Below are 18,139 nucleotides of genomic sequence, written 5' to 3'. Positions count from 1 at the left end.
GAGCTGTGCGACGGAATGACAAGATCTGGAGTACCCGGTGAAGTCTCTGCTCTAGTGTCACCAACACATCTTAAATTCTATTCTTCTATAATTGGAATTATCACAAATTGAATATTGTTGCAATGCAAATTTTCCCTAAGAGTTTGAACAATCAATGTAAAAAGTACTGGTCAAGTGCCACAAAGACTCTTAAAGCAACTTACGATGATGAATCATTTTCCTTAGGATAATCTTCAGTTAGCTCTGAGCCAGATAACATTCTTTTCCTCTTTTCAGTGCTATGGAGAACAGATTTAAAAAAAAAAAAAAAAAAGACTACTTTTAAAAGTCATAATTCATATCATCAAAAATCATAAACCAGGGCTAGGAAGAAAACTAAAATCAGTAAAGTGCTTGATCTGCAAGCACAAGATCTGAGTTTGAACCCCGGGAATCACATAAAAAGCTGGATGTGATGATGTGCACCTACAATCCCGCACTGGGAAGGTCCCTGGAGCTTCCGAGTTAAGTTCCAACCCAGTAAGAAACCCTTTCTCAAAAGAAGGGGTAGACAGCATCTGAGAAATGACACCCAGAGTTGTCCTGTGGCCTTCACACACACACACACACACACACACACACACACACACACACACACACACACACACACAAATGTACAAGTGCATTTATACATGCACTTCCATCCACACCTAGACAAAAAATTAAAAACCTACTCAAAGGTAGGAAATGACTATAATAGCCTGATTCTTTACATTCTACTTAATATACTGGTTTGTCTACATGTTCAACACATGTCACTGACATAAACTGAAGAGAAATCTTTGTAATTAATTATACATGAAAAATATGTTTTATATTTGCTGCTTTTTTTTCTCCTTGAATTCCTAAAAGTCCCAAAAGACATTTTACAAACAGGTTCAGTCTTTCCTACCGGTTTTCTAATAATCCTGATCTAAGAGGTGTTGATGTCAGCAACAAAGAAGGAATCGTCCGGCTAACAGCCATTCCACTTCCGGCTACTGTCTTAATTGATCCTCTACTGGGGTTGCCAAGAACTTTTCGAAATGGAATATCATCTTTCGTTTCTAAACTTCCTCTTTTTGAAGAGGCCTGTAAAAATAAAATGTAAGACAGTTAAATCTTTGAAGTGAAAACACATTTTGTTTGAGACAGTATCACATATAAACTTCAGGATGGCCTCAAACTTACTCAGCACAGAGGATAACCTATCTAGAACTGGTCTCCAGCCACCACTTCTTAAGCACTAGGTTAAAAACATGCATCACTATGTCTGGCATATGTGGTTTGAAGGACCAAACACAAGGTGTCAAGCATTCCAGACAAGCCTTCTACCAACTGAGCTATGTCCCCAGTCCAATTATAAATAAGGTTTTTAAAAATTTATTTTATTTCCTGTGAGTTGGTGTTTCACCTGCAATTATGTCTGTGTAAGAGTGTCAGATCACATGCAACTGGAGTTACTGACACTTGTGAGCTGCCATGTGGGTGCTGGGAATTAAATCTGGGTCCTCTGAAGAGCAGCCAGAGCTCTTAACCACTGAACCATCTCTCTAGCCCATAATACCACCAATTCTTATGGGCGGTTAAGAAAGTTCTCCGGGGGTGGGGGCAACTGGGAGTAGTATACAAAATGAAAAAACAAAAACAAAACAAAAAAACAAACAAAATAAAATATCTCTGCAGAGAATCTGATATACTCAAGTGTGAGAAATTGAGTTTGGAGTATCTATCTTTTCTTGTAGTTATCTATCATCTATCTATCATCTACTTACTATCTATCTATCTATCTATCTATCTATCTATCTATCTATCTATCTATCTATCTATGATTTTGAGAAAGAATCTTGCTTTGCAGTCCCAGCTAGCCTAAAACTCACCATTTTTTTGTGCCCCAGCCTTAAGTGATGGGATTATAGAGATATACAATCACGTCTAACTCTCCCACAGTATTCTTATAAACTTGAAACTCTTGGGGCTGATGAGATGATTCAGGGGGCTAAAAGCACTTGCCAAGTTAGCCTGATGATCTGAACCAATTCCAAGAAGCATGCAAAAGTGAAGCAGAGAACAAACACTACAAAATTGTCCTCTGACGTTTATACATGCTCTGTGGCATGCATGCAGCTGCATATAAATACACATCCACAAATGTAAAAAAAAAGTTACTATGAAAGCAAAACCATGGAAGGAATCAAAAGTCATTTAGCTCTTAATTATTATTCAACCAATTAAGTATTACCTAAGCAATCACCTTTCTGTACAAATATATTTACAGAAGAACTCTGAAGTTTCTGATTTTATACCTGGCTTTCCTTTGCAAACAAAGAAAAAGAGACAATAATTGCTAGACTGCAGTAAGATTATTTACTTGTGCACACTAAGTCTCTTGGCTTGCTCAATATTATGAATAAAAACTTTTTTCAAAGCAAAGGGAAGATATCACTAAAATAGTTTGGTGTCATATAGTGTAAAGCCAAAGTTCATGCACAACAGATACAAAGGCATCAAAGAAATAGCAACAAACATTCTGAGGCTGTTTCTAGTACTACAGCACACAGCTAGCAGCCCCTTTTATGTGTACTATCTCAGAAGATGTTGGTGCTCTCTCCATTATATAGATAGGTATTTAGGCTCAGGAAACGAGCTTCACTAATCAATGACCCATGTCTATAAGTGGCAGTACTACATGCTGGCTTTTTTGTTTTGTTTTGTTTTTCAAGATAAGGTTTCTCTGTATAACAGCCCTGGCTGTCCTGGAACTCGTTCTTGAAGACCAGGCTGGTCTTGAACTCACAGAGATTTGCCTGCCTCTGCCTCCTGAGTGCTGAGATTAAAGGCGTGTGCCACCACTGCCCAGCTTTTCATGCTTGATTTTATAACAAGACACCCTTGGTTCTAAGAACTATTATGGTTCATTTTGATGATCATGGGACCATCATGTAAAGGCTAAGTATAACTATGTAAAAAGGTAAAATTGAAATATAAAACAGAAATTGGTTGTGGTGTATACCTTTAATCCAGCACATGGGAGGCAGAGGCAGGCAGATCTCTGAGAATGGCTTGGTCTACAGACCAAGTTCCAGGACAGCTAGGGCTAACACAGAGAAACTGTGTCTGGAAAATAACAAAGAGAGAGAAATAAAGGTAAAATTGTGGTAATACTTAGAAACTGTTTTTAGAAAAACAAAGAGGTAGAGGTAGCCAAAAGGACAAAGGTCAGCTATGCTCAAGCACCACTGTGATATTGCTACATTAGAGATCATTATCTAAATTCCACACCATGTAACTACTTAATGCATCAATGCTAAATGCGTTTTTAAGAAGCCAGAGATTCAAATGAACATACCTGACTGTCTGAGTAAGAAAGGTGTCTGTTAGTTTCCTTCTGAGAGGCCCTGCTGCCCAGAAAAGCTCCAAAACTACCAGACCCTTGAGAAGGTTTCATAGCTGGTGGACAAAAATGAACAAACCACTTAATTTAATAAAAATATTCATCATCATTGTTGTTAAACAATACAGAAATGGAAGTAACACCCAATTCTCTCTGACAGATTGTGCAACTGAGATACACAGTAATATTTAGGGATAAGAGCTCCAATAAAAGAATAAGTAACACAAGAGTAACCACTTAACAGCATTACAAGACAAAAAGTATTTTATAATTAGTAGTATAGAAGAGTAAATCACTGTATCTAGGGCATGAATACTTATACCAATGTCAAGAAAACATCAGATATAGTAACAAGTATACTTTTTATTTAAAAAATATTATTTTCTAAACCAGGCAGTGGTTGTACAAGCTTTTAATCCCAGCACTTGGGAGGCAGAAGCAGGAGGATCTCTGTGAGTTCGAGGCCAGCCTGGTCTACAGAGGTAGGTCCGGACAGTTAAGGCTGTTATACAGAGAAACACTGTCTCGAGAGGGAAAAAAAGTCTGTCATTTAATTAATAAACATGATGGCTATGGTAGACTTAAAAAAAAAGAAATATAGATTCAATACCATTGTTTAAGATTTGAAAAAGTGATATATTCAAATGCTTTTTTGAGACAGGCTGGCTTCAAACTCAAAATCCTACTGCCATTAGCCTCTCAAGTGTCAAGTGCTACAGTTCAAGTACATGTGCCACTACTGTACACCTCCTTCCCCGTTCTTTCTCTTCTGTCCTTTTCTCAACAGGGTTAAACAGACACACTGGCTTTAAACAGTCTCCTAACCTCCTTCCTAGCTCCTGGGACAGCGGGCATTTGCCATTATGCCTCATTTGTTTGTAAATACTCAAGTTAACATAATTCAAGATTGGTGGCATAAACATACGAATAGCTAGCTATTAAACAGAAAAACTACAAAAACATTAATGTATAAGAATGGTGTAATATATCAAGTAAACATAAGAAAATTCATACTGCCACATCTTCATTCTCTGTGGGAGTCAGTACAAGACCTTGTGCATGCTAAGTGCCTGCTCTATGAGAGCTACAACTCCAGTATGTCTGTGTTATATTTAACTTGAAAAAACTCAGATAAAAGTTACCAGTGAACAGAGATACTTACTTCCTCCTTTTCAATTGAATACCTTTTATTTCTTCATTACTCAATTTTGTCATTGATTTTTATAGAAAAGGCTTCCAGATTTTTACAACTAAGTGTGCCAGCTGTAGGCATAACATGCATAGCCTTTATCACGTTGAAATAGTTTTCTTCTACTCCCTAGTCTATTTAGAGTACTTATTGTGAGAGAATATTAAACTTGTCATTTTTTTCACCAAGATAATTATGTGGCTTTGTCCTTCAGTCTGTTATTGTGGTGCATTATATAGACTGATTTTCATGCTGCACTAGTTTTACATTCCAGGAATAAATTTAGCATAATTCTTGTATGGTGACACTTAACTTAGCCCAACAGTATTTTGTTGAGGATTTCCCCATTAGTGTTCATCAGAAAAATTGGTATACAGCCATCATATTTTTGTCTCATATAGCTCAGGCTGGCCTTGAAAAACAATGAACTTTGATCCTCCTGCCTCTATTTGAGTGTTGGAATTACACATATGCCACAGTCTCCTGCATATTGTAGGCTCTACCAAATGAGCCACACCCCCACCCTCAGTCATCATGTTTTTTTTTTTTTTTAAATTTATTTATTTATTATGTATACAATATTCTGTCTGTATGCCTGCAGGCCAGAAGAGGGCATCACACCCCATTACAGATGGTTGTGAGCCACCATGTGGTTGCTGGGAATTGAACTCAGAACCTTTGGAAGAGCAGGCAATGCTCTTAACCGCTGAGCCATCTCTCCAGCCCCATCATGTTCTTTTAGACCTGTTAATGTCAGACTCATGAGATGATTAGTACCTACCTGCATGAAGTCTGTTTTGATGGACTGCATCTAGAAACAACCTCATTTCCTCTGCTTCCTTACTTGGTACTTTGTCAATAGACAAGAAGCTGTTATCTTGTAAAGTCAACATTAGGCGACTTTGCTTTGTTCCACTGGGACGTAATACCACATTTTTAATGTTATGACTTAGCTAAAAGAAAAAAAAATTATCTTTTCACCCAAAACACAACGAAGTCTAAAAATTGCTGAATTTCATACATTCCCATTTACCTTTCTTTCTTCCTCTTTCTTGATAAATTTAACTCAAATATATAAACTTTGTGAAAAGATTTATTTCCATGTTTAATTATATGGATGCATGCATATCTGAATGTGGTTATATAGTAGCACCTATGGAAGCTAGAAGACATTGTGGTCTCTGAAGCTAGAGTTATAGGCAGTCATGAGCTATTTCCACATAAATACTGGGAATTTACCTGGGGCCCTTTGCAAAATAAGTATATGCTTTTAACTGCTAAGTTACTTAAGATTAGGTCCCACTATAGAGTCTATTTGGTCTAGAACACACTATGTATTTCAGGCTGGCCTCTAAACTCACACTGCTTTTAACTACAAAGCCTCTGCCTCCTGAGTGCTGGAATTAAATGTGTGTCTCCATGCCCAGTTAACATTTAGCTCTTAAAACCAGCATTTTACTACATTTTATTAATTTATGAGTATTGGGGGCGGTACCACAGAATGTCAATGGAGGTCAGAGGATAACCTGTGGTAACTGGTTTTCCCTCCACCATGTACCTTTTCAACCACCTCTTGGACCTCTGTTTTGTCTGACAATCTCAGGTATAACTTAGGCTAGCCTTGAACACACTACATAATGAAGTCCAATAGTCCAGTATTGCCTCTCTTTTTCCAGTCTCCAGCTTCCCAGTGCTGGAATTACAAGCATGTATCACTATTCATTCTATTATGATAGAATATATGTGATTTACAAAAGAGTCAGCAACTTACTTTCACAGTTCAAAAGTATAAACATTTGGAAAGTTTATTTCAACCAAATCCAAGCATAAAGTTTAAAATTTCTTTTTTTTTTTTTTTTTTTTTTTTTTTTTTGGTTTTTCGAGACAGGGTTTCTCTGAAGCTTTTTTAGAGCCTGTTCTGGAACTAGCTCTTGTAGACCAGGCTGGCCTCGAACTCACAGAGATCCGCCTGCCTCTGCCTCCCGAGTGCTGGGATTAAAGGCGTGCGCCACCACCGCCCGGCTTAAAATATATTTCTTATATATTTTAATTTTAAAAATTTATTTTATTTTTCAAGATAGGATTTCTTAGGGCTGGAGAGACGGCTCAGAGGTTAAGAGCATTTCCTGCTTTTCCAATGGTCCTGAGTTCAATTCCCAGCAACCACATAGTAGGTCACAACCATCTGTAATGGGGTCTGGTGCCCTCTTCTGGCCTGTAGGCATACACACAGAGTATTGTATACATAATAAACAAATAAATATTTTAGGATTTCTTTCTGTAGTCTTGGCTGTCCTAGAACTTAGAGAGGCCTTCCTGCCTCTAGCTCCCGAGTACTGGGATTAAAGGCGTGCACCACCACCTCCCAGGTAAATTTATTTATTTGGTTTGTATGTTTGTTTGTTTCGAGACAGGGTATCTCTGTATCTCTGGCTATTAATTTTTTATGTGTATGGTTATTCTGTCTTCATGTATATTTCTTGCCTGGTGCCCTCAGAAACCAGAAAAAGGTATTGGCTTCCCTGGAACTGAAGTTAAGACAGTTATGAGCTACCATTTGGGTGCTGGAAATTGAATCCATGTCCTCTCAAACAGCACCCAGTGCTCTTAACTGTCAGGCAATCTCTCAAGGTCTGATGAATATAGATCTTTTAAAATTATATGTTTTTTAGTCACTGAGCCATCTCTGCAGACCTTGATTTTGGTTTTTTTTCTTCAAGACACAGTCTCACTATGCACCCCAAACTGGCCTCAAATTCACTATGCAGACCAAGCTAGGCCTGAAGTTATAACACTCTTATATGAGATTCCCAAATGCTGGGATTATAGGCATGTGTTACCATGTGTAGCTATGTTCTTAAATTCAACTCCCACAAAGATTAGCAGCTCTTAGCTCCACAATAGTAGTACAGAAGGGGAAAATTAACTTTAAAATTTTGTTACATTTTATGTGCATACGTGTGCATGTATATGGTATGTATCATGTCACAGCATGTGTGTAGGTCAGAGGACAATTTGTGGGAATTGATACTCTCCTTCCACCTTATGGGTCCTAAGGAACAATCTCAGATCACCAAGTTTTGTGACAGGTTTCTTAATCTAATGAGTCATCTTGCCGGCCCAATAGCAATATTCTTTTAAAGATAGTGACAAGTTTTTACAGTTGGAGGAAGATAGCTATAAAGAGGACCTGAACAATCATCCATTAAAGACCATGACATATGGTAGGGTTATTTAGGACATAGATACTTACTTTTAGAAGGCACTAAAAAAAATCCCATTAAATGACTCTAGCAATTACTTCAAAGAAAAAAAAGATGCGCTAAGATTATCTAATTTGTGTGTGTGTGTTGTCAGAGACTGAACCCCAGGTTCTGAGCACATTAGGCAAGCGCTACCACTTAGCTCCTATTCAGTCCCACATTTTCCCAGACAGGCCTTCATGGACCTATCACTCTGTGATATGTGTCTTAATCTCATCTGAAAAAAATTCTGACCAGGTAGGCCAGATTGGACGTGCATTACAACTACTACTGACTCAGCCTCTAAAGTGCTGGGATCATAGGAGTGCGCCTTCAAAATCTGGCCTCATGGGGTTTTGTTGTTGTTATCACTGGTTTTTCCTGGGGGGGGGGATTTCAGTTTATAGTTCCTTGTTATTTTTTGAGACAGGATATCATATAGCTCAGGCTGGCCTCAAACTTGCTTTGTGACTCAAGATAACCTCGAACTGCTGGTCTTCCTTCTTCTACCTCTCAAGTGTCAGGACTACAGATATGCACCACTGTTCACGAATGTTAATGTAGCTTTTGAAATAGCTTAAATATCTGGTACCCAAACCTCTCTAAGTTCTTTCCCACTAGTTTTCTTTGCAACAATGGCGACTATTCTTTATTAAACCTAACAATACTACTGAGTAATTTATAAAACAACACATACAAACCTTTCAGGGCCACTTTACTACAACTATGAAACTATGATACAGTGTGGCTATTTAGTAAAGGATCTCACTAAGGAACCACTCCAAATCAAAATATATTATACCTGAAACATCCTTGGAATTCCTCCAGTGTTGTAGTGAACTACTAGGCTGACTTTATTGTCTTTTTCCACAATTTCAAAGGATCCTTCTTTCCACTTTGTAATTCCAGTCTGCATACTTCGAACTCTGATAGGACCATTTATCTTCAGAGGAGACATATTTTCTTTAAAAATAAATTGCTTTTAACGAAATTAAAAAGCAAAAATATATGTTCACCTGACAGATTCTAAAGAAGAAAAATACAACAAGTTACAGTGGTTAAAAACAGAATTTTAAAGAGGATACTTAATAAATCATCTCAAATCTTTCTTCATTTGGGGAAAAAATTATTTACTCGGGGCTGGAGAAATGGCTCAGCAGTTAAGAGCACTGACTGCTCTTCCAGAGGACCGGGGTTCATTTCCCAGCACCCACATGGCAGCTCACAACTGTCTGAAAATCCAGTTCCAGGGGATCTGACACATTCACATCAATGCACATAAAGAAAATAAATCATAAAAAAAATTACTCTCTAAAGAAAAAAATCTTACCCCTTCTCTAAAATACATCCATATTCAACATTACCATTTCCAAAAAAGCAATTTAACTTAAACTTCAATATCCAAATTTATTCAAGATTCCAGAATAAACAATATTCTTTCCTTTGGCGAGTATGTGTATAATTTGTGTGTATTCGTGAGGCACACACGTAGAGCAGTTTGAGACAACGTTCCTTCTGCTCACTGCTGCATCCACCAGGCTAGTGTACCCATAAGCTTCCAGTGATTCTAGATATGTATGCACTCTGTCCAGCTTTTATGTGGGTTCTGGAGATTCAAACTCATGTCATCATGCTTGGTCATTGAGTACTATATCCACTGAGTCATCTTCCCAACTTCTTGAATAAACTTTTAATACTTATAAATGACTTATAACAATCAATAATAGGATAAGATATTTAACACCACTCAACTAGACATGCAAATAAAATGATAGTAATAGATGTTAGCAAATAGTATTACATATATAAATGTGCAAATATCTAAAATTGCTAAACCAGATTTTTTATGTATTTTCATCTTCTAAAACACTATCTATAAAATGGATTCTTGCTGATAAGCATATAAATTAAATATTAAATATAATTACTGCCTAGATGGTTCGGTTGGAAAATCTAGAAAAGACAGTATAAAATGGATATTAGGTCTAGAAATTGGGAGCCAATTCTGTCACTAACTTGTAACTTCTTTCTCTGATATTAGTGCTGTCATTAATACAATGCAACAATAATGACAATGTTGGGGGATGAAATAACACATATATTCAGCTGATAGTACTATTAACATTTATGGAGTTAGCAACCATGTGCTAAATTATTCCTACTATGTAATACCCCTTTTTTCAAAGACCTCAATAAATCAGATGTTAACAGGAGTTACAAATCAACTGCCTATGAGGTCAGCCAGGTAAGAGGCAAATAAAATATGTTCAGGTACAATCAAATCTAGTCAACTACTAGCACGTGAACCTTGATTTGCCAGTTCACTTTTTTTCTTGTTTGTTTTTCACAAAAATGAACTTCATATAAAATTACTCATTTTATATTGTAAGCAATAAATTCAAATTTATTTTTAAAAGCCATCAAACAAAACTCACCTATAGGGAGGAGGTGTTACATCTGGGTTCCAAGTTCAAAGCCTATAGTTACTGCATGGAAAGTAACTAGGAATCAAAGAAGACATTTAAAAACACTTTGAGAGTTCAACGCTCTTATGCATCTTAAGTTCTTCATTACTATTTATTCACACCCTCAAAAATTTCTGAGAGCCAACTGTGGCCACATTTAAAAATTAGCAATTTACTGAACGTATAAATTAAAAACAATAAAGTTTATTATTTATTACTATGCCTATTCGTGTGACATTTTGCTCAAACTAGTAACCCTACAGAAACCTGAATAAGCCACCTGCACTTGTAATACATATTAGCTATTATTTGTGGCTCTATTGTTTGTACAAGTCCTTGACATTTCTTTCCTTTCTGTCTATCGGGATTAGAAAGAATATGTTGTTTCTCTTCTACACCCGTTTCCCAAGCCAGAATCGTTAGAACTAGCTTTGACCTTCTTATATATTTTGGGATTGGACTAGAAATGGGAGGTTAGAATTCTGTGAATTCTTAACTTCATATGCCTTTCAGGTATTTTTCTAAGTAAACTACAAATCAAATAGATTTACTCTCCATCCTAGTATTACTCAATGGCTTTTAAACGTCTTTACAATAAAATACAAACTCATTAACATGATATCAAGGCCTCAGGCCCTCATTATCTATTCCCAATTAAGTGTGCTGTGGGAACTCCTTCAGCCAATAGCCTTTAAGACACTGGCCCACTTTGGGAGTGGTCTCATATACTATAAATGCAAATGAAAAGCACGAGCAGGCCTCCTGGCTGCTGGATTCAGTTCAGTTCCCAGAGCACACAGAGGACTGCGGATTACTACTCTTTCTGTGAGTTTACCCCCAATAAACAAACCTTTGTTATACTCCATTTTAGGCTATTGTGGAACTCTTTTGTATGCCAACGTAAGCATCCCCTCAATCCAGCCATTTCAACTAAAAAAAATTCCTAAAGCCATGTATTCTCATGACACTGAATCTTTACACACTGTGGTCATGTCTATAAGTTTTCATGTATTCTCCCCTCCTGACCTGCCTTAATTCCTTCTTTTGGTTCTAAAATCAAAGCTCAACTTAGATGTCACCGTCTTTAAGAAGCTTTCCTGACTACTTTTCATTTACTGGGTTCTCTTCCTCATAACTCACTCTGAGGCTACTTAATTTTTTTTTAATTTTTATTTTATGAACATTAGTGTTTTGCCTGCATATATGTCTGTGTGAGAGTGTCAGGTCCCCTGGAACTGGAGTTTCAGACAGTTGTGAGCTGCCATGTGGGCATTGGGAATTGAACCCAGGTCCTCTGGAAGAGCTTCAGTGCTCTTAACCACTAAGCCACTTCTCCAACCCCCTGAGGCTATTTAAATCCTTCTCCATATTCCTGTTGTACTCTGTGCTTACAGACACATGACACTATTACAAATGTTATTTATACCTTTGTTTCTACCTATATATTTGAAGACAGGGAATGTGCTCTTTAATCTCAATAAGCATCATTGTTCAAGAATGATGAACAAAAAACAAACAAACAAAAAAAAAAAGAATGATGAACAAGCTGGGATGGTGGCACATACCTTTAGCACCAGCACTTGGGAGGTAGAGGAATGAATATTACTGTGGGTTTAAGGTCAGTCTAGCCTATACAACAAGTATCATATCAAACATACATAGTTAAGTCTATCTCAAGGAAGATTTTATGTCTTATCAGTTTTTTCATCTTTCCTTCTACCTCTCCGTGAAAAAAGTTTTATGACTTATCAAATGCTTTCTTCTTTCTCTACAGCTCATTATGGGAATATAAAACACCACTATCTTGGTGTTGATTATTTAAAATATCATTATTAAATAAAACTTAGAAATGAAATTTCACATCTACTAAAGTATACAAGATATTTTAAAATGTTATTTCTATCTAATTCTAAATGCAAATTTTGATTATGAGTATAAAATTTTACTTCATGACTTCATATGTTGAACATTTTCTTAACCATTTCGACTACCAACTTTGTTTTATTCTAATGAAAAAAACTAAAAGATACAGAACATAAAACTAGAGAATACAATAAAAACATTCGGTATTTCTTTTGTACTAAATGAATGAACAGTAACCACTCCTGAGCTTGCCCTACTTGCTAAAGATAAAAAGTTTCTTTTTCAATATGAAGTACATACGGAAAATTAAAAAAAACTTTTTTTTTAAGACAGGGTCTTACACTGTAGCCCAGTTTGTTCTAGAAATCACTGTATAATACAGGCTGGCTTCAAACTCATAGCAATTCTCCTTTTTAGCCCACCCTCACCCCGGCCCAGCGCTGGGGTTACAGGTGTGAGTCATTATACCCAGCATTAGTTAAACTTCCTATAAACAGAAGAAAACGGCCGGGCGGTGGTGGCGCACGCCTTTAATCCCAGCACTCGGGAGGCAGAGGCAGGCGGATCTCTGTGAGTTCGAGACCAGCCTGGTCTACAAGAGCTAGTTCCAGGACAGGCTCTAGAAACTACAGGGAAACCCTGTCTCAAAAAACCAAAAAAAAAAAAAAAAAGAAAAAGAAAACGATTCCTTGAACTCTAACTATCCAAGTTTGAGATTCCATGCAAGCTCATACTCCAAACTAGGTGTCTTTTTGTAGTCATTTACTTAAATGCATATATATCAGGCATTCTGTGGTAAAGAAATCGTGCTAAAACATAAATGTATAAAGAAAAACTGTCAATTCTAGCCTATTTGCATATTACTACAAATACAGAACCAAAAACAAAACCAATACTTACTTTTCAGTGACTTTTACTGAAAAATTACACAAAATAACAATTCTCCTTTATTCAGTTTCTTGTGCCAAAAGCAATGTACTTTTCTTGAGAAACTATTCATATTCTCCAGCTCTACCAGTGATCCCTCCAGGAGTCAGTCACCAACTCAGCTAAAGAAAACAGAAGTGTGCTTTAAGAAATTTCAACATATGAAATTTAAACAAAAAAAATGAATCATGTATGTCAAAAAGACTCATTTAAAGACCACTCTTACTGAAAATATTAAAATAAAATGCAACACAGAATGAGGAACTCAGGAAGAGCCTGCAAGTCCATCACCCAGTGTCTTGCTTTTATGTATTGCTGTTAGATTTTGAAACTAAGTCACTGAAAAAGTACATCCTTTGTTGACTTTAGAAACATTGTTGCATCATAACCAGCTAAAAGACAGCTTGTAAATTGTGTCGCTCTGTAGTTTTTAAAGCTGGAAAATATTAAGTTGTGTTGATCTATAGTTTTTGAAAGCTGGGAAAAGGCTATCTTCATCACCTTTCAAAAGTTCTTTAAAAAACAAACAACAAAAAATTCTTAATTTTAGGTTTTTCTAAACCTTTCTCTGGAATTCTACCACAAGTTTGAATACAGCATCAACTTTTAACTCTTCATTTAGAAAAATGATTTATAAACTAGGCGGTGGTGGCGCACGCCTTTAATCCCAGCACTTGGGAGGCAGAGGCAGGCGTATCTCCGTGAGTTTGAGGCCAGACTGGTCTACAAGAACTAGTTCCAGGACAGGCTCTAAAGCCACAGAGAAATCCTGTCTCAAAAAACAAAAAGTACTTCCCTAATTCAGAAACTCATTACTATGGGATAGGGATGTAGCTCCATTGGTAGGGTGCTTGCCTACCATGCATGAAACCCTGGAATTCATTGTCGGAAAAAGATTAACTGGTGTGTCTATCCCAACACTTGGGAGGTGAAGTAGGAATTCAAGGTTCATCTTCAGCTATGTAGTGAGTTTCAAAGCCAGATTGGGCTACATGAGAGGCTGTCTCAAAAATAAATAAGTTAGCCGGGCGGTGGTGGCGCATGCCTTTAATCCCAGCACTCGGGAGGCAGAGGCAGGCGGATCTCTGTGAGTTCGAGGCCAGCCTGGTCTACAAGAGCTAGTTCCAGGACAGGCTCTAAAAAAACTACAGAGAAACCCTGTCTCGAAAAACCAAAAAAAAAAAAAAAGTTAACTCATTAAAAACTCACTTCTTTAAATCATCACTCCACCCAATAAATATTATGCATTTACTAAACACAGTGTTAAGTATCAAACATTACTGATTAAATATTACTAATCTTAGAGGACAGGTTTTATCACTGTATCTTACACATAAAGGAAACTGAGGCTTTCAGAAATTAAGAAATTATGCAGGGGGTGTAAAAAGAAACTTGGACTTTCATTTCCTGGCCACACAGACCCAAATAATCACATAGAAACTACATTAATTATAACACTGTCCAATAGCTCAGGTCTATTCCTAGCTAGCTCTTACATTTTAAAATTAACACATTTCTATTAATTTATGTATTGCCACAAGGCTGTAGCTTACCAATAATGTTCCAGCATCTTTCTCCTTCAGCAGCTACATGGCATCTCCTTGACTCCGCCTACTCTATCTGTTTGGATTTCCTGCCTTGCTTTACTCTGCTAAGCCATTGGCCAAAACAGCTTTATTCATCAATCAGTAAAAGCAATACATACACAGGACATCCACATCCTTGAGCTAAAGAGGTAGCTTAGTAGTCAAGATCACTTGTTCTTGCACCTGGTCTTGATTCCCAGCACCACGTGATGGCTCAAAACTATTCATAACTCCAGTTCTGGGGAAAGACACTCTCTTCTGACCTCCACAGCCAATAGGCACAGATGTGGTATACATACATATAAACATACTACATACAGGAAAAACACACATAAAAGTAAACCAATTTTTTAAAAAGGAAAAGAAATTAATATTAAGTCACCAAAAGGCAAAACTATGCCCAAACACAAAACCTTTTCCCTACTTTGTTTTTTAAAATAGGATTTCATGTAGCCTAGGCTGGTTTTGAACTATGTAGGGAGAGGCAGTTCTTGAACTACTGTTCCTTCTAATTCCACTCTTCAAGTGCTAGGATTATAGGCATACACCACTACACCAGGCTGGAACCAAAATTTATAACCACTACCACAGTACATACTCAGCACTGTGTGATTCACTTTCCAGCCACCACCAGAGGATTTTTCCATCAATAAATCCTTTTCTACAATAGTCTTCTAAGAACCATTTCCTACCCCCCACCCTCCTTAGGAACTAAAGTGACACTAGTTGTTTTCACAGCTTTCTCCCTAACTTAGGCACTAGCTGCCCAAGCCTGATGGCATGAGTGTGATCCCTGGACCCACAGTGAAGAGAATGAACCAACTACTCCCTTCAACCACCTCAACAGATACACAATGGCACACATGCACCCAACCCACCCAACCGTGTGCACGGACATGTACACGGACACCACACAAATAATACAATATTTTTAAAGTTCATAAAACAAATAAACACATAAGATAAAGTTACTGTCATAAAGGAAAGAAATTTGATCTAAATAAGATTTATCTCTAATCTACAAAAGACAAGATTTCTTTCCATTAGACTGTCTTAGGAGGCAGAGGCAGGTGGATCTTGGTGAGTTCAAGACCAGCCTCGTCTATAGAGCAGGTTCCAAAACAGACACCAAAATCTACACAGAAAAATCTTGCCTCAAAAAACAAAAAGAAAAAAAATGAAAATGATTTGATGACACAGGAATAAGTAAAAATATCCTAAACTGGAGACCCTTTGTTGCTCTTTGTCCCCTGCTCATTTTCAAATTCCCATGGCTAGAATCCAGGCTTCCAGCATGGTAGGCGAGCACCCTATAGCACTCATCTGTTTTCCTTTGCAGAATGAGGTGTCTGTTCTAATGGGAGTATCAGAAAACTTATGTTTTCAAACAACAAGATGCTTCTTAAATCATCTCACATCTCTGTAAGTTAACGGCAATTTCCAATTTGATTCATTTAACCAATTCTTGAGAAATGAAAACGAAAGTGAGTTGCTTTATTTTTATTTTTTTACATTGTGTGTGTGAGAGAGAGAGAGTGAGTGTGTGTGAAGAGATCAGATATATCTGCAGGACTCAGTTCTCTGCCTAAAGTAGCTTTTAACCAACCCCCCCCCCCCCGCCCCAACACACATACACCAAGAACGTCTTGTAGCCTTGGCTGGTTTATCTGAGGGGGACTCTGAGTTCCTGATTCTGTCTCTCCTGCTTTATATGACGCTGGGGCTTAATCGCAGGAATTTGGGCACGCTAGGCAAGCATTCAGCACCTGAACCATAACCCAGAACAGGACTTGAAATTTTATATTAAAGTAATAAGCACCTTGGCAATGGGAAAGTCACTGAAGGGTTTCAAGCAAAGAAATTGTACATTATTTTTGAATGAATGGAGAAGTGGAGTTTGGGAAGCAGAGAAAATGAGTTAAAAAAAAAAAAAAGGAAGTCAAATAGGAAAGTAGTGTTGTTAACTCATAATTACAATAACAACTAATTCTTACCTGCAAGTTTTTGTGTGTTAATACTTTACCAAGTTTATAGCACTTACAACAATCCACAGGTGAGAACTCCTATTACTATTTTACAAGTGAGAATAGGAGCCAGAGAGATCAAGTCCACATGAAAAAGACCTGTGGTTTAAACTAGAAAAGTAAAAGTGAAGCTGGTCAAAAGCAGATGCAAGACATATATTGGAAGTAAAATAAAACTTGGCGAGGATACGAACATACAGGATGAAGAAATCAAGAATGCCTCTGAAGCTTCTACCCAGTGTAACTGAACAAATGGACATGTCACATAAGAATGAACATGCCTTATGGAAATGGACACTGGAAGTGCGAGAATTTGGGTATAGAGAAAAAGATCAAGTCTATGGTTTTATTTCACACCTTTAATCCCAGCACTTGGGAGGCAGAGGCAGGTGGATCACTGAGCTTTCAAGGCCAGCCTGGTCTACAAAGCAAGTTCCAGGGCTGCTAGAGTTGTTATACAAAGAAACCCTGTCTCGAAGTAAAAGAAAATATCAAAAAAAAAAAAAAAAAAAAAAAAAGGTGGGGCAGTCACAGTGGCACCTTTAATTCCAGCACAGGGAAAGCAAAGGCAAATGGTTTTCTGTGAGTTTGAGGCTAGCCTGATCTACAGAGGTAGTTCCAGGACAGCCAGGGCTACACAGAGAAACTCTCTAAAATCAAAACAGAAAAACTAAACAACAACAACAAAAACCTCCGGTTTTAGAGGTGTTATATTTGAAATTCCTAAGTTGGGGAAATTAAGTTGAGATGTTAAGCAGACAGCCGTTTATTTGAATATGGGGCTGAAAATAAAAATTCTCAAATTATCAATATATAGTGAAATTAAAAACTTAGAGAGGAATGGATCGGCAACACAAGAGAACCCCAGCCCCAAACCGAATTATTTTACCCTGCCTAAATTTCTCACCAAGACAAATGATTACGTTTGTTGCTGGGTTTTTCAGTCCCTCGTTTACCTTTTGCCAGTATGCAACAACATTCTTTCATCTCTTTAATCCCTCTACCTTTTATTAAACCTTAAGCATCTCGATGCTACCAAAGTACCCTTCTCTAGCATTGTACTCTTCTTTAGGCAATGTCATGCATACACATGGTTCCAAATTTACATAAAGTAAATGACACATAACATACAAACACATATGTATCTATCTATATGTGTGGCCCAAAACCCTCCTCTAATCTCTAATTCAATATACCCAAATGCCTCTTTACCACCTCAACATTCTCTTAGATTATCTCCTTCAGCTGGAGATTCATTAGGTACTGCAACTCACCATAGAATACCCGAAAAACACTATAGTACAACTCTCCAAAGACACGGAACTTTATTACCAATTACCATTTTTTTTTTACCGGATCTTGATTTAAAATTGGTAAATTGGACATCGTGGGAGTGTGAGGGCCAGCCATGATACGCTCAGTCTGAGCAGG

General features: G+C 37.3%; 1 protein-coding gene across 4 annotated transcripts in view; it reads right to left on the bottom strand.

Moving 5' to 3' along the window:
• The window catches only part of Usp37 (ubiquitin specific peptidase 37), a 65,429-nt gene that overhangs the window by 46,223 nt on the left and 1,067 nt on the right, over window positions 1-18,139 (bottom strand). For 3 of the 4 annotated variants that reach the window (XM_038340547.1, XM_038340550.1, XM_038340548.1), the window contains exons 2-8: window positions 13,072-13,220; window positions 10,279-10,344; window positions 8,646-8,869; window positions 5,383-5,554; window positions 3,368-3,468; window positions 932-1,110; window positions 204-278 (exon numbers count right to left, since the gene is read on the bottom strand). In XM_038340547.1, the coding sequence (XP_038196475.1) occupies window positions 204-278; window positions 932-1,110; window positions 3,368-3,468; window positions 5,383-5,554; window positions 8,646-8,801 (683 nt within the window). In that variant the 5' untranslated portion in view covers window positions 8,802-8,869; window positions 10,279-10,344; window positions 13,072-13,220. The remainder of the gene's footprint in view (window positions 1-203; window positions 279-931; window positions 1,111-3,367; window positions 3,469-5,382; window positions 5,555-8,645; window positions 8,870-10,278; window positions 10,345-13,071; window positions 13,221-18,139) is intronic. The other variant, XM_038340549.1, reaches the window with a different exon arrangement.

This window comes from Arvicola amphibius, chromosome 8 (genome assembly GCF_903992535.2).
Source record: "Arvicola amphibius chromosome 8, mArvAmp1.2, whole genome shotgun sequence".
Classification (NCBI taxonomy): Eukaryota; Metazoa; Chordata; class Mammalia; order Rodentia; family Cricetidae; genus Arvicola; species Arvicola amphibius.
The sequence above is the reverse complement of the archived record's forward strand: the minus strand, read 5'-3'. Positions and strand labels throughout refer to the sequence as shown.